The sequence below is a fragment of the Pristiophorus japonicus genome, chromosome 2 (genome assembly GCF_044704955.1).
Source record: "Pristiophorus japonicus isolate sPriJap1 chromosome 2, sPriJap1.hap1, whole genome shotgun sequence".
NCBI classification, from domain to species: domain Eukaryota; kingdom Metazoa; phylum Chordata; class Chondrichthyes; family Pristiophoridae; genus Pristiophorus; species Pristiophorus japonicus.
Window position 1 is genome coordinate 328,800,263 of NC_091978.1, and position 23,395 is coordinate 328,823,657.

At 44.1% G+C, this 23,395-nt stretch overlaps 1 protein-coding gene across 3 annotated transcripts in view; it reads left to right on the forward strand.

Annotated features, from left to right (window-relative positions):
* Positions 1–23,395, forward strand: part of intu (inturned planar cell polarity protein) — a 194,174-nt gene that overhangs the window by 35,919 nt on the left and 134,860 nt on the right. For all 3 annotated transcript variants that reach the window (XM_070871827.1, XM_070871828.1, XM_070871829.1), the window contains exon 2: positions 2,170–2,780. In XM_070871827.1, the coding sequence (XP_070727928.1) occupies positions 2,170–2,780 (611 nt within the window). The remainder of the gene's footprint in view (positions 1–2,169; positions 2,781–23,395) is intronic.

The window sequence follows — 23,395 nt, forward strand, 5'->3', positions numbered from 1 at the left end:
AGGAAGAGATAAAATATATGGAATTCAGTAGAAAAAGGAATAGTGCAGGAGGACTGGCAGACAGCTAATGTTATTCCTATATTCAAAAAGGGAGATAGAATAAATCCAGGGAACTATAGACCAGTTAGCTTAATGTCGGTGGTAGAAAAGATATTGGAACCTTTACTCAAAAATGTAATTTAAAAAATCTAGAAACAAAATATATAATAAAGAATAGTCAGCATGGATTTCGAAGGGGTAGGTCATACTTGACTAACCTTATTGAATTCTTTGAAGCAGTAACAGAAAGAGCAGACAAATAATTCAATTGATGTAATCTACATAGACTTTCAAAAGGCTTTCAATAAGGTACTGCATAATGGACTCATTTCTATGTAGTATGATAGCAAACTGGCTACAACACAGTAAACAAAGTAGGGGTGAAAGGTAGTTACGCAGACTGGTGGAAGATGGGAAGTGGTGTTCCACAGAGATGGGATGCTGGGACCATTGTTGTTGACCATTTACATAAATTATTTGGACTCGGAATCTCCCATTACCATTTGCGATTACACCAAATTAGGGGTTGTAGTTAATACTGAGGAAGACTGCGACAAAATACAAGACATTAACAAACTTGCAGAATGGGTGTGTACTTGGCAAATTGATGATACCAGAACTGAGAGGCTACAACTATTGGGAAAGACTGAACAGATGAGGTTCTTTTCTCTAGAAAAGAGACGACTGTGAGGTGAACTGATAGAGGTTTTTAAAATTATGAAGGGGTTTGATAGAGTAGACGTAGAGAAAATGTTTCCATCGTAGGGGAGTCCTAAACTAGGGGGCATAAATATAAGATAGTCACTAATACACTCACACTCACTGTGTGTGTGAGTGTACTAGGGACCACCTAATTTTTCTAAATTACATTATGTTAATGGTTGCACTGAAATTACTGTATTCTAGGAACTGTGGACAATTAGACCAGGGAGAGAATTAATTTGAGAGTTTTAATATAATTAACCACTTGAAGATTTTTGGATCTTAATCCCTTATCAAAAGATGCCCCTTAGGGGACATTTGGTTTTATTAATCCTTTTAAATACTGAATGCACTTTAGAGACAGTCTCCATGTCACTAGATTTTTAATTCATAACGGTATAGATTATAAACTGGAATTTGAGATGTATGTTGAACTATGATAATTGGGTTAAATAGATTGAGCAATTTGTCTGAGCCAATCGGCATATGCGGTGAATAGCAGCTGATGGTAATAATGAAGTGTGTGTTTATTGCAGTGTAATGATGCCATTAGTGCTCTATAATAGACATAAATATTTAAAATCTTTTCATTTGCTGCTGAACACGGTCCACAGCAGTAAAAGAAAAAATCTAGTTTGTACAGAATTGTTACTTGTGTTGAATTATTCCTCCTGTAATCTGTTATATATTTAGTGGTACGTTATATAACCGATGGAATTTATTTATAAACGGCATACTGTTGATTCAGCACCTCAAGGGCTTATGTCATTCTGTGGTCCTGCGATTCTGCATATTTCTTGCTGTAATACATAATGCAGCGTTGCAGGGACCACAGTAAACCCAATAATAAAATAATCTGCTTCTAATTCGTCAACTGTTCCCTCGCAGATAGTACAGTTGTCCTTTTTTGATAATTGCTGTCACAATGAGAAGAAAGTGTGATGCAGCCACTTTGAATCTTCAAAAATTAAATGCCATGTATGCCAAAGGAATGATGAGGACTTTCTTGTTGCCTATCTATGCATGCCATTTAAAGCTTGTGCAGTGTGGCTGCTGGCAACACTGGGAGTTAGAGATGCCATTGATGGAGAACAAACTACAAGGAAAGAATAGCATTTGTTGAATGCTTTTTTTTGATGATGATTGTGGAGATATTGTTCAACAGAATTTGCTTTTGTGAATGATGATGTGTATGTTGATTATGGTGTCGCTAAGGGAAAGCTGATTGAAGCTCAGATTGGGCATTCTGTGTTTTTTTTTTCTCTCATGGCTACAGATAGCTCAGTGAATTATGCAGCCAATTCTGATTCAGAGCATGAACTCTGACGAACTCCAAGAGACTGGGCCGCAGCTGCCCAACAGGAGGGCTTTGGTGTCCTCCTCATCTTCCGCCTCATTCACCTCTGTCACCTCTTTGCTTTTTTGCAGCGATCTTGAACCAGAATGGTTGGATGATGTGCAGAAGAATGGTGAGCTATTCTACCTGGAGCTGAGTGAAGGCGAGGAGGATGCACTTATCCAAGCTAATTCAACTTCGGCACCTCTGATCAATCATGTCAGGTTTAGTGAGAAAGAAGCAGAAGTCATTACTGACCACAAACCAAAGGAGCCATGCAAACATGAACACAGACTTAAAAAGCTTGCTAATGTTTTAAAAAAGAAAAAACGATTGTATACACATTCTTGCAGCAAAGGTGTTGCCAGCAAAGCTAATGAACAGAGAAGTAGTCAGCCACCAGGACCTACTTCAATATTAAAGCACCAAGCAAACCCCAAAATTGGTGTTTCAGTGCAGTTATCTTACAAGGATGTGTATGTTTATGTTAATCCAAATAAAATTAGTGACAAAGCACTAGATGAAGGGGCAAAGCTCTTGGAGGCTTTTGTGGGGATTATTCATCAACCTTCAAGGAAAAACCCAGTAGCAGGAAAGCTCTCGGACAGATTGACCAGCACTAAAATGACAACTGAGGAGAGACTTGTTGTACACAGTTTGGTCCATGGCAGTGCTGCAATGAAATGTGGTCAAATATTAATAGGTAAGTGTGAAAATATTTATTTATAAAAGTAAGATCAATTTTTGTTTGTGTTAGAATATAGTATGTACAAATTAATAAATAACATAGTCTGTCACATTTACAAAAAATAATATAAAACTAATTGTACAACCCTTGTGTGTTCTATGCTAGCCTACAACTAATGCTGCAATATGCACTTGTTTATGGAGTGTATCGCTTTATTGCTTTATGGTTCCAATGCTGCTATCCTTGTTCATACAGCCACTAATTACATTGTTGGAAGCTACAATGACAGTGCATAGTATTTGAGCTGAAGACTTTAAAGTTTTAAAGTGTACATATTAATGGCCCGGATTTTGCAGTCAGTGCCAAAGGAACGGCACTCGCCGTTCATCACGCTGACAACTGACCACAGACTTTTCGCGGGCTTTTGAGCAACTTATGGTTCCTCGAGATCACTTGCAGCATGCCGTCCTCAACCAGATCTGTGGCGTGTGTGAACAGGGAAAGCAACAGCGTGTCTCCTCAACCAATCAGTTTGAAGATTTTTTTAAAATCTCCAGCGCTAATTAAATTCTGAAGGAATGAAATTCTACGCTTGTAAAATTTAATTTTCAGTGCCAGATTGTTTGGTAGTAATTATGACTTATCACAGCATTAAAAATTCATTTACACCTGAATGTACCAGCCCTAATTTTTTCTAGTGTGTTTAGTGAGTAAGTACAGCAACTTCACACCTTTACATGGATTTTAATGCCGAGTCTCACGGCGAGGTACTGTTATAGCGCAACCTGTGGAGGAGCAGAGTAACTTAGATAGCAACTTCCGGATTTCCACTTTTAACTGCGCATGTACGGACTACAGAAGTTACTGTCCGATCTATTCCTGAATAACGGTGAGCGCTGATAACCTCACCGCTATTTTCAATGCAAAATCCAGGCCATTATTGGTGAAGCCTCAGCATTGGAACATTACATTGGTACCTAATGACTCATCTCGTGTGTGTTAATTTTGAATAAATGCTTTTTGAATACTCCTTCATATTCCTAGTTAACAGTTGTCAAAGTGGTCACAAAAGCCTATAAAAGATCACTTGCACATTGATTTTTTTAAAATGAATTTTCCTTAAGAAAAAAGCATATACCTATTTTTTGTGCAGCACCTTGCTAGAAGGTACTTACAGAGGAATACATTAGACTACTGGGTACATTGTGCACATATTGAGAATAATGCAGCAGGATCATTTTATGGTGGTCCCTGGGGTTCGGCTGGGTCAGAGCAGTATCAAGGATCTTGTATTTAGGGTGAATGGCTTTGTAGGATGTGGACATTGTTCTTTGTGGAGCAGCATAAGGAGATTAGTCGTTTGCAATTCGGTTCTTACTTTCTTGGGGATGGGTAAGGTGGCCTGGGTTGTTTGGGCTTACAAGAATGGGTTCGCGACCATCTGACATTTCCCAAGTTTCAGACAGAGTCTTTTTGATTGTCATATGTCCCACAAATCCCCCCCCTCCCCCCCCCCCCCAACACACACACACACACACACACACGTTTGTTGTGGAAAGGGTTGTAGTCTGTCAAAGTGGATTCACTGTCCCTTTCCCCAATCTAGCACAATGGGGAACTCTCCATGCATGGTGGGTCCTGAACTTGGTATACAAAAGGCCTTAGCAGAATAGGTCGTTGCCTTAATGGAAGCCAGATTGTGTTGTTTCAGCAACTGTCAGATAAATTACACTTTGCCCAGCATTAGTCTACTCGACTACCTCCAAGTTCAAGATATGTCCCAGCAGCAACCTCCTATCCTTTGTAAATGCACCTCATTTTTCTGGTAAATCCCTATAACCAAATCTTCATTATCTGTAGGATGCTTCCTTCCTGACCTAAAACAACAGAAAGCCCACTTAGGCCCTGGGATTGAGACCTAAGTTAACAGATTAAAAAAAGAGGACTGGAGAAGAACATAGAAGCAATTCCTAAACTACTCCCAGCAGAATGTCTGAAGGCCAACTCAGAATAATACAATGGCCCGATAAGTATTAATTACTAACAAACAACCTCTCTAGCCGGAATTTTCCTTTCCTTACCAGCACGTTACCTGGGCCAATAGCTGGAGCTGGTCTGGTAACGTTCATGGCGCTTTTTAAGCTGGGATCCTAAAAGGGACCCTGGCCATATTAAATTTAAAGTTTAATCTAGCACAGCAGCTGTTGAACCTTTACTGTAAAATAACATAATAAAAGTTATATATGAGTGACAGAAATATTTAAATAAAATTAAGTAATCTACAAATACGATCAAGAACATGATTTAAAAAGTACATTAATTGGGAAGTTATTGGTGCTTTAGTCACACATTGATTTTTTTTGTATCAGTAACTGGTACAAATAAAATATGTTGTGTATAGGTAATACATAAAATTAAGCAGACTTTAAATGTAATTGTAACGGGGTGGATTTTCATTCTTATGCAAGTTCAGTAGAAGAGCTGCGGAAACCCTGACAGTGTTAAGTGGTGCTTACAATGTGTTTCTAGGATTTCTGCATCACTTCCGTTGAAGTTAATAATGACAAGTGAGAAAGTCTCAGACTGAAAAATTAAATTAGTTATATTCAGGGACTGAAAGCAAATTGAAGCAATGGAATGAGTGATGAGAATCGTAGAATTATAGATGATTACAGCATGGAAGAAGGACGTTTGGCCTGTTGAGTCTGTGCTGGCTCTCCAAGAGCACTTCAGCTAGTCCACTCCCCTGCCCTTTCCCTGTAGTCCTGCAAATTTTTTTCCTTCAGGTACTTATCCAGTTCCCTTTTGAAAGTCACGCTTGAGTCTCCACCAGCCTTTCAGGCAGTGCATTCCAGATCCGAACTACTCACTGCATAAAAATGTTTTTCCTCATGTCGCCTTTGGCACTTTTGCCAATCACCTTAAATCTGTATCCTGTGGTTCTCGACCCTTCTGCCAATGGAAACAGTTTCTCTATCTACTCTGTCCAGACCCATCATGATTTTGAACACCTCTATCAAATCTCCTCTCACTCTTCTCTGCTCTAGGGAGACCACCCCAGCTCCTGCAGTCTATCCACGTAACTGAAATCCCTCCTCCCTCGAATTATTCTCCTAAATCATTTCTGCACCCTCTCAGGCATTTGCATCCTTCCTAAAATGCAGTGTCCAGAATTGGACACAATACTTCAGTTGAGGCTGAACCAGTGTTTCATACAGATTCATCATCATTTCCACACTTTTGTACTCTATTCATGAAGCCCAGAATCCCACAGGCTTTTTTAACTGCTTTCTCAACCTGCCCTGCCACCTTCAACGATTTGTGCACACATACCCCTAGGTATCCCTGTTCATGCCTTTAGAATTGTACCCTTTAGTTTATATTTCCTCTCCTCATTCTTTCTACCAAAATGTAACACTTCGCACTTTTCTGCATTAACTTTAATCTGCTACGTGTCCACCCATTCCACTATCCTGTCTATGTCCTCTTGAAGTCCCTATCACTAACCTCCTCATTGTTCACTACGCTTACAAGTTTTGTGTCATCTGCAAATTTTGAAATTGTGCCCTGTACACCTACATCAAAGTCATTAATATATATCAATAAGAGCAGTGGTCCTAGAACCGAACCCTGGGGAACACCACTGTATGCCTTCCTCCAGTCTGAAAAACACAACCGTTCACACCTACTCTCTCTTTCCTGTCACTTAGCCAATTTCATGTCCATTTTATTCATGGGCTTTAACTTTGCTGGCAAGCCTATAGAAAGATAGAAATTTACAGCGCAGAAGGAGGCCATTTCGGCCCATCATGTCCACGCCGCCCGACAAAGAGCTGCACAGCCCTCGGTCAGCAGCCCTGAAGGTTACATATAAACCTATGAACAATGGCGGAAAGGCAAAGAGCAACCAGTCTACCTCACACAATTGCGACACCCTTTATACTGAAACCTTCTATCTTCCACCCCAACCAGAGCCACGTGATCTGGGAGAGGCAAAAACCAGATTAAAAATCCAGGCCAATTTAGGGAGAAATAAAAATCTGGGAAAATTCCTCTGACCCACCCTGGCGATCAAAACTAGTATAGGAGATCACCCTGGCTGTATTCGATTCCCTGCAATACTTATCATTATATCTGCGCCGGCCAACAAAAGGTTATTCAGTCTAATCCCAATTACCAGCTCTAGGTCCGTAACCCTGCAGGTTACGGCACTTTAAGTGCCCATCCAACCATCTCTTAAAAGTGGTGAGGGTTTCTGCATCCACCATTTTTCCAGGCAGTGAGTTCCAGATAGTTCCAGATCCCCACAACCCTCTGCGTAAAGAAGGCCCCCCCCCCCCCGCAAATCCCCTCTAAACCTAAACCTTTAAAATTATGCCGCCTCGTAATAGATCCCTCCACCAATGGAAATAGGCCCTTACTATCCACTATGTTCAGACCCCTCAATGAGGTCTCTCAACCTCCTCTGCTCCAATGAGAACAAACCCAGCCTATCCAATCTGTCCTCATAACTAAGATTCTCCATTCCATTTTCGTAAATCTCCTCTGCATCCTCTCTAGTGCAATCATGTCCTTCCTTATAATATGACAATCAGAACTTCACGCAATACTCCAGCTGTGGCCTAACCAAAGTATTATATAATTTAAGCATAACCTCCCTGCTCTTATATTCTATGCCTCGGCCAATAAAGGCAAGCATTCCGTATGCCTTGTTAACTACCTTATCCACCTGGCCTGCAACATTCAGGGATCTGTGGACAAGCACTCCAAGGTCCCTTTGTTCATCTACACTATTAAGTGGCCTACCGCTTAAATACTCCAAGTAATTGGCTCAGAGACAATGGTGTGAACACCTCCGCAGGTCGGACTATAAGAACTGGAGCGGCGGGCCTGGCACATCGTGGTCCCCCAACCTGCGAGAGAACACCTCGCAGGTCGGGCTATAAAAGAGCTGGAGCATACCACTACAACTTCCATCGCGATCTGCTCCAAGTGTGAAGTTTTTGAGGTGGGCAACGTCATCAAAACCCAAGTCGCCGTTTGGAGCGTGGGCAGGAACATCGGCGGGGCCCAGGTACAGCGGAGGAGCGGGAAGGTCGTGGCGGAGGAGCGGCGAGAGATTCTGGCGGAGGTGGGGCAAATGAAGGTACGGAGCCCAGAAGAGCCGAGGGCCCAGGGGCAGCATAGGCCAGCCCACACTGCGATATGTGTGCGCACTAGGTCCATGCAGCAGAGCAGGTCTTCAATCGTCCTGGTTTACCCTTGCCACTGGATAAAGGCCTAGCTCTGTCAAGTCCGTGTGGTGGCTGGTGTGCAACGGTCACCACACGTTAAAAAAATCCACTCAGACATCTTCCACCACTTCAATTAGAGTTCAGGACTGGAATATCAGGTCCTTTGTTGAAACATCTGTGAACTCATGGAAGTAAGTCATCCTCGTTCGAGTGACCGCCTATGATGATGATGATGTGTACACCCTTTCCTATTAGCCCTGCCAAAGTGCATTGCCTCACAATTCTCCAAATTAAATTCCATTTGCCACTGCTCTGTCCACCTGACCAGTAGATTGATATCCTTCTGCAACCCATGACTTTCCTCTTCATTGTCAACCACACAGCCAATTTTAGTGTCTTCTGCAACTTCTTAATCATACTCCGTATATTCAAATCTAAATAGTTGATATTTACCACAAAAAGCAAAGGACCCAGTACTGAGCCCTGCTGAACCCCACTAGAAACATCCTTCGTCACAAAAACATTCATCAATCATTACCCTTTGTTTCCTACCTCCAAGCCAATTTTGGATCCAACTTGCCACTTTGCCCTGGATCCCATGGGCTTTAACCTTTATGACCAGTCTACCATGTGGGACCTTATCAAAAGCTTTAATAAAGTCAATATACGCTACTACCCTCATCGACCCTCTTGGTTACCTCCTCAAAAAATTCAATCGGGTTAGTCAAACACTATCTTCCCTTAACAAATCTGTGCTGACTGTCCCTAATTAATCCTTGCCTTTCCAAAGGTAGATTTATCCTGTCGTTCAGGATTTTTCCAATAAATTTTCCCACCACTGAAGTTAGGTTGACAGGCCTGTAATTACTCGGCCTATCCCTTTTCCCTTCTTAAACAAGGGTAATACATTAGCAGTCCTCCAATTCTCCGGCACCATGCCCAAATCCAAAGAGGACTGGAAAATGATGGTCAAGGCCTCTGCTATTTCCTCTTTAACTTCGCTCAACAGCCTGGGATGCATTTCATCCAGGCCTGGGGACTTACCTACTTTCAAAGCTGCTAAACCCTTTAATACTTCCTCTCTCACTATATATTCATCCAGAATATCACACTCCTCGATAGCAATGTCTGCATTGCCCCTTTCCTTTGTGAAAACAGATGCAAAGTATTCGTTAAAAACCTTACCAACATCTTCTGCCTCCACACAAAAATTACCCTCGTGGTCTCTAATAGGCCCTACCTTTTCTTTAGTTGCCCTCTTACTCTTAATGTATTTATAGAACATCTTAGGGTTTTCCTTAATTTTACTAGCCAAGAATTTTTCATGCTCTCTCTTAGCATTTCTAATGTCCTTTTTAATTTTGCCTCTTAACTTTCTACATTCCTCTAAAGATTCTATAGTATTTAGCTGTTGGTATATGACATAAGCGTCCTTTTTTTTTTCTTTATCCTCCCCTGTAAGTCCCTAGACATCCAGGGGGCTCTAGAATTATTATTTGCACTCTTTTTCTTCAAGGGCACATGTTTGGCCTGAGCCTTCCGGATCTCCTCCTTGAACACCTCCGACTGTTCTGACACTGATTTACCCACAAATAGATGTTTCCAGTCCACTATGGCCAAATCACTCCTTAACTTAGCAAAATTAGCTTTTCCCCAATTCGGGACTTTTGTTCCAGGCCTATCCTTATCCTTATCCATAACCAACTTGAATCTGATTGAATTATGGTCACTGGCAACCAAGTGCTCTCCCACTAATACCCCTTCAACCTGCCCAGCTTCATTCCCCAAAACTAAATCCAAAACCGCTCCTTCTCCTGTTGGGCTTGCTACATACTGACGAAATGCATTCAAGAGGACTTTTTTAAAGAATTCCGCACCCTCTATACCCGTCACACTATATTTGTCCCAATCAATATTCGGATAGTTAAAACCCCCTACTATTACTACCCTATGGTTTTTGGACTTCACAGCAATTTGCCTACATATTTGGTCCTCCATTTCCCTCCCACTGTTTGGGGGGTCTATAATACACGCCCAGCAGTGTGATCGCCCCTTTTTTATTTTTCAATTCGACCCATATGGCTTCATTTGATAATCCCTCTAACATATCATCCCTCTTCACTGCTATAATAGTTACTTTACTATAATAGTCACGGCTTGAGCAGTGGTGCAGCAGGGAGGGATTCAAATTCCTGGGGCATTGGAACCGGTTCTGGGGGAGGTGGGACCAGTACAAACCGGACGGTCTGCACCTGGGCAGGACCGGAACCAATGTCCTAGGGGGAGTGTTTGCTAGTGCTGTTGGGGAGGAGTTAAACTAATATGGCAGGGGGATGGGAACCAATGCAGGGAGACAGGGAAACAAAAAGGAGGCAAAAGCAAAAGACAGAAAGGAGATGAGGAAAAGTGGAGGGCAGAGAAACCCAAGGCAAAGAACAAAAAGGGCCATTGTACAGCAAAATTCTAAAAGGACAAAGGGTGTTAAAAAAACAAGCCTGAAGGCTTTGTGTCTTAATGCAAGGAGTATCCGCAATAAGGTGGATGAATTAACTGTGCAAATAGATGTTAACAAATATGATGTGATTGGGATTACGGAGACGTGGCTCCAGGGTGATCAGGGCTGGGAACTCAACATCCAGGGGTATTCAACATTCAGGAAAGATAGAATAAAAGGAAAAGGAGGTGGGGTAGCATTGCTGGTTAAGGAGGAAATTAAGGCAATAGTTCGGAAGGACATTAACTTGGATGATGTGGAATCTATATGGGTAGAGCTGCAGAACACCAAAGGGCAAAAAACGTTAGTGGGAGTTGTGTACAGACCTCCAAACAGTAGTAGTGATGTTGGGGAGGGCATCAAACATGAAATTAGGGGTGCGTGCAATAAAGGTGCAGCAGTTATAATGGGTGACTTTAATATGCACATAGATTGGGTTAACCAAACTGGAAGCAATACAGTGGAGGAGGATTTCCTGGAGTGCATAAGGAATGGTTTTCTAGACCAATATGTCAAGGAACCAACTAGGGGGGAGGCCATCTTAGACTGGGTGTTGTGTAATGAGCGAGGATTAATTAGCAATCTCGTTGTGCGAGGCCCCTTGGGGAAGAGTGACCATAATATGGTGGAATTCTGCATTAGGATGGAGAATGAAACAGTTAATTCAGAGACCATGGTCCAGAACTTAAAGAAGGGTAACTTTGAAGGTATGAGGCGTGAATTGGCTAGGATAGATTGGCGAATGATACTTAAGAGGTTGACTGTGGATGGGCAATGGCAGACATTTAGAGACCGCATGGATGAACTAGAACAATTGTACATTCCTGTCTGGCGTAAAAATAAAAAAGGGAAGGTGGCTCAACCGTGGCTATCAAGGGAAATCAGGGATAGTATTAAAGCCAAGGAAGTGGCATACAAATTGGCCAGAAATAGCAGCGAACCCGGGGACTGGGAGAGATTTAGAACTCAGCAGAGGAGGACAAAGGGTTTGATTAGGGCAGGGAAAATGGAGTACGAGAAGAAGCTTGCAGGGAACATTAAGACGGATTGCAAAAGTTTCTATAGATATGTAAAGAGAAAAAGGTTAGTAAAGACAAACGTAGGTCCCCTGCAGTCAGAATCAGGGGAAGTCATAACGGGGAACAAAGAAATGGCGGACCAATTGAACAAGTACTTTGGTTCGGTATTCACTAAGGAGGACACAAACAACCTTCCGGATATAAAAGGGGTCTTCTAGTAAGGAGGAGGAACTGAGGGAAATCCTTATTAGTCGGGAAATTGTGTTGGGGAAATTGATGGGATTGAAGGCCGATAAATCCCCAGGGCCTGATGGACTGCATCCCAGAGTACTTAAGGAGGTGGCCTTGGAAATAGTGGATGCATTGACAGTCATTTTCCAACATTCCATTGACTCTGGATCAGTTCCTATGGAGTGGAGGGTAGCCAATGTAACCCCACTTTTTAAAAAAGGAGGGAGAGAAATAACAGGGAATTATAGACCGGTCAGCCTGACATCGGTAGTGGGTAAAATGATGGAATCAATTATTAAGGATGTCATAGCAGTGCATTTGGAAAGAGGTGACATGATGGGTTCAAATCAGCATGGATTTGTGAAAGGGAAATCATGCTTGACAAATCTTCTGGAATTTTTTGAGGATGTTTCCAGTAGAGTGGACAAGGGAGAACCAATTGATGTGGTATATTTGGACTTTCAGAAGGCTTTCGACAAGGTCCCACACAAGAGATTAATGTGCAAAGTTAAAGCACATGGGATTGGGGGTAGTGTGCTGACATGGATTGAGAACTGGTTGTCAGACAGGAAGCAAAGAGTAGGAGTAAATGGGGACTTTTCAGAATGGCAGGCAGTGACTAGTGGGGTACCGCAAGGTTCTGTGCTGGGGCCCCAGCTGTTTACACTGTACATTAATGATTTAGACGAGGGGATTAAATGTAGTATCTCCAAATTTGAGGATGACACTAAGTTGGGTGGCAGTGTGAGCTGCGAGGAGGATGCTATGAGGCTGCAGAGTGACTTGGATAGGTTAGGTGAGTGGGCAAATGCATGGCAGATGAAGTATAATGTGGATAAATGTGAGGTTATCCACTTTGGTGGTAAAAACAGAGAGACAGACTATTATCTGAATGGTGACAGATTAGGAAAAGGGGCGGTGCAAAAAGACCTGGGTGTCATGGTACATCAGTCATTGAAGGTTGGCATGCAGGTACAGCAGGCGGTTCAGAAAGCAAATGGTATGTTGACCTTCATAGCGAGGGGATTTGAGTACAGAGGCAGGGAGGTGTTGCTACAGTTGTACAGGGCCTTGGTGAGGCCACACCTGGAGTATTGTGTACAGTTTTGGTCGCCTAACCTGAGGAAGGACATTCTTGCTATTGAGGGAGTGCAGCGAAGGTTCACCAGACTGATTCCCGGGATGGCGGGACTGACCTATCAAGAAAGACTGGATCAACTGGGCTTGTATTCACTGAAGTTCAGAAGAATGAGAGGGGACCTCATAGAAACGTTTAAAATTCTGACGGGTTTAGACAGGTTAGATGCAGGAAGAATGTTCCCAATGTTGGGGAAGTCCAGAACCAGGGGACACAGTCTAAGGATAAGGGGTAAGCCATTTAGGACCGAGATGAGGAGGAATTTCTTCACCCAGAGAGTGGTGAACCTGTGGAATTCTCTACCACAGAAAGTTGTTGAGGCCAATTCACTAAATATATTCAAAAAGGAGTTAGATGAAGTCCTTACTACTAGGGGGATCAAGGGGTATGGTGAGAAAGCAGGAATGGGGTACTGAAGTTACATGTTCAGCCATGAACTCATTGAATGGCGGTGCAGGCTAGAAGGGCTGAATGGCCTACTCCTGTACCTATTTTCTATGTTTCTATGTTTCTAATCAGTACTGCGACACCCCCTCCCTTTTTTACTTTCCTCTCTGTCTTGTCTAAAAACCCTGCAACCAGGAATATTGATCTGCCAAACCTGCCCCTCTTTCAGCCATGTTTCTGTAATGGCTATAATGTCATACTCGCAAGTATCTACCTGTGCTCTTAGCTCATCCGCCTTATTCGCTATACTCCTTGCATTAAAGTATATCCCATTTAGCGACACTTTGACGCACTCATTTTGTAAATCCATGTACACCATGTCAAACGCATTGCCCTCATCAACCCTCTCTGTTACTTCATTTTTTTTAAAATTCGATCAAGTTGGTTAAACACAATTTGCCTTTAACCAATCCATGCTGGATTTCCTTAAGTAATCCACTCTTGTCAAAGTGACTGTTAATTTTGCCCCTGATTATTGTTTCTAAAAGCTTCCCCACTACCGAGGTTAAACTGACTGGCCTGTAGTTGCTGGGTTTATCTTTAGACTCTTTGTTACACCCTTGTTCTAAATCATAATTCTCCAGTCCTCTGGCACCACCCCCGTTTCTAAGATTGGAAGCTTATGGCCAATACCTCAGCGATCTCTTCCTTCACTTGCCTCAGTGTCCTAGGATGCAACCCATCTGGTCCTGGTGACTTATCTACTTTAAGTACAGCCAGCCTTTCCAGTACACCTTTATCAATTTTTATCCCATACTATATCTCCTCTACCACCTCCTTCACTATGTCTATGGCAGCATCATCTTCCTTCGTGAAGACAAATGCAAAGTACTCACTTAGCACCACAGCCATACCCTCTGCCTCCATGTGCAGGTCTATTTTCTTTTTGTCCCTAATCAGCCCCACCCCTCACTACCTGGTATGTATGGAGAAAGAGTCAGACTGAACACTGAGCTCAAAGTAAAGTATGACCTTAGTCTTTTATTGCAGGTCTCCAGAGTGCCTCTCCAACCTGTGAGGCCTCCTTAAATACCTATGCTGCCAAGGGATTATGGGATCCTTTGGGACTCCAGGGGATGAGCCCTCTAGTGGCTGTACAGAGTATATACAAGTTTACATATACAACACTATCCATTTCTTATTTCTTCTTGGGCAGTCCCTTGGAGTCGAGGATAGCTTGCTTCCATACTAAAAATGAGATCTCAGGTGACTGATGAGTCCAATGCAAGACTTACAGTTTCTGTCACAGGTGGGAAGACAGTGGTTGAAGGGACGGGTGGGTGGGATGCTTGGGTTGTCGTGTGCTCCTTCTGCTGTTTGTGCTTGTCTTCCTCCTTCCCGGATGCTTCTCCACTTTGAGCGGTCTTGGGCCAGAGATTCTGAGATGTCGATGGGGATATTGCATTTTTTCAAGGAGGTTTTGAAGGTATCCTTGAAGTATTTCCTCTGCCCACCTGGGGCTTGCTTGCCGTGTCGGAGCTCCGAGTAGAATGCTTGTTTTGGGAGTCTCTATTCGGGCATGCGGACGATGTGGCCCGTCCACCGGAGCTGATCGAGTGTGGTCAATACTTCGATGCTGGGGATGTTGGCCTGAGCGAGAACACTGACATTGGTGCACCTATCCTGCTAACGGATTTGCAGGATCTTGTGGAGGCAGCGTTGATGATACTTCTCCAATGCTTTGAGGTGCCTGCTGTACATGGTCCATGTCTCTGAAGCATATAGGAGGACGGGCATATCTACTGCTCTGTAGACCATGCCGGGTTTGAGGTCCTGGTCATCAAGCACTCTTTTCCTCAGGCGGCCGAAGGCTGCACTGGCACACTGAAGGCGGTGTTGGACTTAGTCATCGATGTCTACCCTTGTTGACAGTAGGCTGCCGAGGTATGGAAAATGGTGCACGTTGCCCAAGGCCTCGTCATGGATTTTGATAATAGGGGGGGGGGGGGGCAGTACTGTGGCCGAGTCGATTGGTAGAGGACCTTTGTCTTAAGGATGTTTAGTGTAAGGCCCATGCTCTCAGACACTTTGGTGAAAGTGTTGACAATGGCTTGGAGTTTGATATCAGAGTGTGTGCAGACGCAAGCGTCGTCTGCATACTGTAATTCAATGACTGAGCACGGGATGACCTTGGATCTGGACTGGAGGTGGCGCAGGTTGAACAGTTTGTCATTCTGTAGATTAGCTCCACTCCAGCGGGAAGCTTACTGAGGGTGAGGTGAAGCATTATGACTCTTGCTAATTTACTCTGTCTTTCTCTTTCCTTATCAATTTCTTGGTCCTCCTTTGCTGAAATATAAAATCCTCTGGCTTACTACTCTTTTTGGCAACGTTGGAAGTCTCTTCGTTTGATCTAAAACTATCTTTAACTTCTTGTTAGCCACTTTTCCTGTGGAATTTTTGTGCCTTAAAAGAATGTATATTTGTTGTAAATTACGTATTAATTCTTTAAATGCTAGCCATTGCGTGTCTGCCGTCATACCTTTTTAATATATTTTCCTAATCTACCTTGGCCAACTCTCCCCTCATACCTACATAGGTTGCTTTGTTTAGATTTAAGATCCTAGTTTTGGACTTAACTAAATCACACTCAAACACAATATAAAATTCTATCATATTATGGTCACTCTTCCCTAAAGGCCCCTTTACTGCAAGGTTATTAATTAAACCTTTCTCATTGCACAATACTAAATCTAAAATAGCCTGTTCCCTAGTTGCTTCTTCAACATACTGATCCAGAAAACATTCCATGAACTAGTCCTCCACACTATTACTAGAAATTTGGTTTGCTCAGCCTGCATGTAGATTAAAGTCCTCCATGATTACTGCATTACCCTTGTTACATGCACCTCTGATTTCTGATTTATACTCTGCCCTATATTACAACTACTGTTTGAGGGCCTATAAATAACTCCCAACAATGTCTTCTACCTCTTGCTGTTTCTTAGCTCCACCCAAGCTGATTCTACGTAATTTTCTGAGCTAAGATCCTTTCTCTCTACTATCTTTTTCCATCCTTTTTTTTTAATCAGGGCTACCCCTCCTCCTTTTCCATTTTGCTTATCTTCTAAAAGTTAAGAATCCTGGACTATTTAGTTCCCAATCTTGGTCACTTTGCAACCAAGTCTCTGTAATGGCTATTAGATCAAACTTATTAATTTCTATCTGTGCTATTAATTCATCTATTTTGTTGCGAATGCATATTTTATATTTATATGCCTATAGAAGACTTTTGGATTCCCTTTTATGTTCGCTGCCAGACTTTTCTCAATCGTTTGTCTTTATCCCTCATTTTCTTTTGCATTTCCCTCTGCAAATTTTATATTTAGCCTGGTTCTCACTTGTGATTCTAAACCTGTTTTGTCATACACCTCCTTTTTCTGCTTCATCTTACTCGCTATCTCTTTCATCATCCAGAGAGCTCTGGTTTTGGTTGTCCTACCTATCCCCCTCGTGGGAATGTACCTCGACTGTACCCAAACCATCTCCTCTTTAAAGGCAGCCCATTGTTCAATTACAGTTTTGCCTGCCAATCTTTGGTTCCAATTTACCCAGGCCAGATCTGTTCTCAACCCACTGAAATTGGCGGCCCTCCAATTTAGTATTTTTACTCTAGATTGCTCCATGTCCTTTTCCATAGCTAATCTAAAGTTAAGGCAGCAACATTGCCAGCCAATCCCACTGCAAGGCCTGTACAGTGTTGTTTGTGCATAGAATTAACAGGCCTTCTGCATCTGACAGCCATTTGGCATCATCAATGGTTCCTGTAATGTTTGAGGTTTTACACTAGACATTCACCTTCGGTCCAGAATTGCCTACCGCTCCAGGAAGCGTAGCTTGCATGCCCTGTGAACCGGATTAGGTCTTGTCTTGCCTAATATCTAAGTAAATAAACAATAGAAAAACCCAGAAAACAAACTAAACGCCATTGCCCCTGTACTCTGACTTAATGTAATGCAACATATGCTGCCACACAACTTGCCTTGTCTTTGGTAGGCAGATCGAATACCACCATCAGACCAAAGCTTAGGCTATACACAAAGGCAGTTTATTTAATCTCTAATAGGTAATTGAACAGTATGATTTCAGTAGTTTATAAACCAAACTATTTTCCTTGATCAATAAAAACAGTAAAGACAATCCTGAGCTATCACCCAACATAAATTGACCTCTGAAAACTGTTCTTTTCTTACCAAGCAAAGCATTACCACAGAGGCAAACTAGCCGAGTCCCTCTGCTATAGATTAACTAACTGGCTCAGGCAGCTTCAAATAAACCTCCAATCAGAAGCGACCTGACCAGAGCGTCATGTAAAGAATCATTGACACTTGACGATCATAGGCTCAACCCACCTCTCCACCCCTATTACAGCTGTCATGACCCCCAGGATCTCAATTAGCAAGGATGTTTTGGAATTGCATTCTTGCATCTCTCTCTGCAAATTTGCGCCTCCATATTTTTCCCACTGGTTTGTGGCCTATAGAATGTTCCTAGTAGTGTAATGGCACCATTTATTATTTCTTAACTCTAGCCATATAGATTCTGACTTTGACCCCTCCAGGACATCCTCTCTTTCCAGCACCAGAACATTCTTCTTAACCAATACTGCCACACCACCTCCTATCTTTCCTTAACACATCATATCCAGGAATAGTTAATACCCAATCCTGTCAATTTTTGAGCTACGTCTCCGTTATTGCCATGACATCATATTCCAATGTGGCTATTTGCGCTTGCAGCTTACCAACCTTGTTTACTATAAGAACATAACACACAAAATAGGAGCAAGAGTAGGCCATTCGGCCCCTCGAGCCTGCTCCGCCATTCAATAAGATCACGGTTGGTCTTCTACCTCAACAAGGGAATGATAGCATAGTGGTTAATTTATGGGACTAGTAATCCAGAGACTTGGACTGTAAATCCAGAGATGTGAGTTCCAATCCCACCACGGTAGTTGTGAAATTTAAATTCAGTTAAGTAAATGAATCTGGAATAAAAAGCTAGTGTCAGTAATGATGATCATGAAACTACTGGATTGTTGTAAAAACTCATCTGGTTCACTAATGTCCTTTTAGGGAAGGAAATCTGCTGTCCTTAACTGGTCTGGCCTATATGTGACTCCAGACCCACAGCAATGTGGTTGACTCTGAATTGCCTTCTGAAATGGCCTAGCAAGCCACTCAGTTGTAACAAACTGCTGGAATATGGCGCGCACTACGGGGCACAACGGACATGATCTTTACGGCACGACAACGGCAAGAGAAATGCAGGGAACAACACCAACATGGCCTTCGTTGACCTTACAAAGGCCTTTGACACTGTTAACCGCGATGGATTATGGAGTGACCTCCTCCATTTCGGCTGCCCCCAAAAGTTTGTCGTCATCCTCTGCCCGCTCCATGACGACATGCAAGCTGTGATCCTGACCAGCAGATCCATCACAGACCCAATCCACGTCCGGACCGGGGTCAAGCAGGGCTGTGTCATCGCACCAACCTCTTCTCGATCTTCCTCGCTGCAATGCATCACCTCACACTCAACAAGCTCCCCACTGGAGTGGAACTAAAGTACAGAACCAGTGGGAACCTGTTCAACCTTCGTCGTCTCCAGGCCAGATCCAAGACCGTCCCATCCTCTGTCACGAGCTTCAGTACGCAGACGACGCTTGCGTCTGCGCACATTGAGACTGAACTCCAAGTCAGTCAACATCTTCACTGAGGCGTAAGAAAGCATAGGCCTTACACTAAACATCCGTAAGACAAAGGTCCTCCACCAACCTGACCCCATCACACAGCACTGCCCCCGCCCCCCCCCCCCCCCCCCAAGTCAAGGTTCGCGGCGCGGCCCTCAAAAACGTGGACCACTTTCCATTATCATCGAGGGCAGACATAGACGATGAGGTTCAATACCGCCTCCAGTGCGCCAACGCAGCCTTCGACTGCCTGAGGAAGAGGGTTTTCAAAGATCAGGCCCTCAAATCTGGCACCAAGCTCCTGGTCGACCCATCATCATCATCATAGGCAGTCCCTCGGAATCTAGGAAGACTTGCTTTCACTCCTGAAGTGAGTTCTTTGGCGGCTGAACAGTCCAATACGAGAGCCACAGACTCTGACACAGGTGGGATAGACAGTCGTTGAGGGAAGGGGTGGGTGGGACTGGTTTGGCGCACGCTCTTTCCGCTGCCTGCGCTTGATTTCTGCATGCTCTTGGCGTTGAGACGCTAGGTCCTCAGCGCCCTCTCGGATGCACTTCCTCCACTTAGGGCGATCTTGGGCCAGGGACTCTCAGGTATCAGTGGGGATGTCGCACTTTGTCAGGGAGGCTTTGAGGGTGTCCTTGTAGCGTTTCCGCTGCCCACCTTTGGCTCGTTTGCCGTGAAGGAGCTCAGAGTAGAGCACTTGCTTTGGGAGTCTCGTGTCTAGCATGCGAACTATGTGGCCTGCCCAGCAGAGCTGATCGAGTGTGGTCAGTGCTTCAATGCTAGGGATGTTAGCCTGGATGAGAACGTTGATGATGGTGCGCCTGTTCTCCCAGGGAATTTGTAAGAGACATCGTTGGTGATATTTCTCCAGCAACTTGAGGTGTCTCTGTACGTGCCATACCCGGAAGGCGGGTATTACTACAGCCCTGTAGACTATGAGCTTGGTGACAGTTTTGAGGGCCTGGTCTTCAAACACTCTCTTCCTCAGGCGGTCGAAACCTGCACTGGCGCACTGGAGGCGGTGTTGGATCTCGTCGTCGATGCCTGCTCTTGCTTAATAGAAGGCTCCTGAGATATGGGAAGTGGTCCACGGTGTCCAGGGCCGCGCCGTGGATCTTGATGACTGGGGGGCAGTGCTGTGGGGTGAGGACAGGCTGGTGGAGGCCCTTTGTCTTACGGATGTTTAGCGTAAGGCCCATGCTTCCGTACATCTCAGTAAATACGTCGATTATGACCTGGAGTTCAGCTTCTGTGTGTGCGCTGGTCTACAGGGCTGCAGTGATACCCGCCCTCCTGTGTGGCTCAGAGACATGGACCATATATAGTGGACACCTCAAATCGCTGGAGAAATACCGTCAACGATGTCTCCGCAAGATACCCTGGTAGGACAGACGCACCAACGTTGGTTCCTCGATCAGGCCAACATCCCCAGCATCGAAGCACTGGCCACACTCGACCAGCTCTGTTGGGCAGGACACATTGTTCGCATGCCTGACAGAAGACTCCCAAAGCAAGCGCTCTACTCTGAACTCCTACACGGCAAGCGAGCCCCAGATGGAAACGTTTCAAGGACACGCTCAAAGCCTCCTTGATAAAATGCAACATCCCCACTGAACCTGGGAGTCCCTGGCCTAAGTGGAGGAAGAGCATCCGGGAGGGCGCTGAGCACCTTGAGTCTCGTCGCCGAGAGCATGCAGAAAGCAAGCGCAGGCAGCGGAAGGAGCATGCGCAAACCAGACTCCTCATCCACCCTTTCCTTCAACCACTGTCTGTCCCACCTGTGACAGACTGTAATTCCTGTATTGGAATGCTCAGTCAGCTAAGAACTCCCTTTTAGAGTGGAAACAAGTCTTTCAAGGTACTGCCTATGATGATGATGTAACAAACCGCTACAAGAAACAATAAGAATATAACCAGATGGACCACCCGGCATCGACCTCGGCACTGGCTTCAGATATGACAACGGCACACCCAGCCCACTCAATCCTGCAAAGTCCTCCTCACTAACATCTGGGGACTTGTGCCAAAATTGGGAGAGCTGTCCCAGAGACTAGTCAAGCAACAGCCTGACCTACTCACAGAATCACATATTTTAGCCAATGTCCCAGACTCCCTCCATCACCATCCCTGGATACGTCCTGTCCCACCGGCAGGACAGACCCACCCGAGGTGGCAGCACAGTGGTATACAGTCGGGAGGGAGTGGCCCTAGGATTCCTCAACATTGACTCCGGCCCCCATGAAGTCTCATGGCTTCAGGTCAAACATGAGCAAGGAAACCTCCAGCTGATTGCCATCTATCATCCTTCCTCAGCTGATGAATCAGTACTCCTCCATATTGATCACCACTTGGAAGAAGCACTGAAGGTTGCAAGGGCACAGAATGGACTTCAAAGTCCATCACCACTACTGGCCGAGCTGGCTGAGTTCTGAAGGACATAGCTGCCAGACTGGGTCTGTAGCAGGTGGAGAGAGAAGCAACATGAGGGAAAAAACTGCTTGACCTCATCCTCGCCAATCTACCTGTCGCAAATGCATCTGTCCATGACAGCATTGGTAGCAGTGAACACCACACAGTCATTGTGGAGACCAAGTCCTGTCTTCACACTGAAGACACCATCATGTTCTGTGCCTGAATCCGGAGGACTGGAAAATGATGGTCAAAGCCTCTGCTATTTCCTCTCTCGCTTCGCTCAACAGCCTGGGATGCATTTCATCGGGGTCTGGGGACTTATCCACTTTTAAAGCTGCCAAACGCGCCCCCCCCCCCATTCTTTCTCACTATGTCTATTTCGTCCAGAATTTCACACTCCTCCTCGATAGCAGTATCTATCTTGCCCCTTTCCTTTGTGAAAACAGACGCAAAGTATTCATTTAAGAACCATACCCACATCTTCCGCCTCCACACACAGATTACCCTCATGATCTTTAATAGGCCAGATCCTTTCTTTAGTTATCCTCTTCTTAATATATTTATAGAACCTCTTTGGGTTTTCCTTGATTTTACTTGCCAAGAATTTTTCATGCTCTCTCTTAGCATTCCTAATATCCTTTTTAATTTCACCTCTGAACTTCCTATATTCCTCCAGAGATTGTACAGTATTTAGCTGTCGGTATATGACAAGCTTCCCTTTTTTCCTTTGTCCTCCCCTGTAAGTCCCTAGACATCTAGGGGGCTCGAAAATTGTTATTCCCTCCCTGTTTCTTTAAGGGCACATATTTGGCCTGAACCCGCCAGATCTCCTCCTTGTATGGCTCCCACTGTTCCAACACTGACTTAGAAGCTGTTTCCAGTCCACTGTGGCCAAAACGCTTCTCAAGTTAGTTTTTCCCCAATTTGGGACTTTTATTCCTGGCCTATCCTTGTCCTCATCCATAACTACCTTGAATCTGACTGAATTATGGTCACTGGCACCCAAGCGCTCTCCCACTGATACCCCTTCCACCTGCCCAGCTTCATTCCCCAAAACTAAATCCAGAACCGCCCCCTCCTGCGTTGGGTTTGTTACATACCAATTTAAAAAAGTTCTCTTGAATGCATTTTAGGAATTCCACACCCTCTATACTCTTCACACTAAATTTGTCCCAATCAATATTGGAATAGTTGAAATCCCCTACTATTACTGCCCTATGGTTTTTGGAATTCACAGAAATTTGCCTACATATTTGCTCTTCTATCACCTTCCCACTGTTTGGGGGTCTATAATACACGTCCAGCAGTGTGATCATCCTTTTTTTAAATTTTTCAGTTCGACCTATATGGCCTCATTTGATGATAATTCTAACTAATCATCCCTCCTCATAGTTTCTTTAATCAATACCGCGACCGCCCCCCCCCCCCCTCCCCCTTACCTCCCTCTCTGTCCTGTCTCAAAATCCTGTAACCAGGAATATTGAGCTGCCAAACCTGCCCCTCTTTCAGCCATGTGTCTGTAATGGCTATAATAACATACTCCCAAGTGTGTACCTGTGCTCTCAGCTCATCCGCCTTATTCGCTATACTCCTTGTATTGAAGTATATACCATTTAGCACAGGAAGACCTACTTGATTACTACTTACTAACCCTTGTTTCCTCTGTCTTACAAATTCACTTTCTATATTCTTGCTTTTCAATTTCAGCTTTACTTCCTTCCCTATTGAATTTGTTCTCCGGTTTCCATCCCCTTGCCAAGCTAGTTTAAACTCCCTCCAACAGCACTAGCAAAACTCCCCGCGAGGATATTGGTCCCAGCGTTTTGGTGCAACCCATCCGGTTTGTACAGCTTCCATCTCTCCCAGAAGTGGTCCCAATGCCTCAGGAATTTAAAGCCCTCCCTCCTGCACCAACTCTCCAGCCACGCGTTCATCCTCTCTATCGTTCTATTCT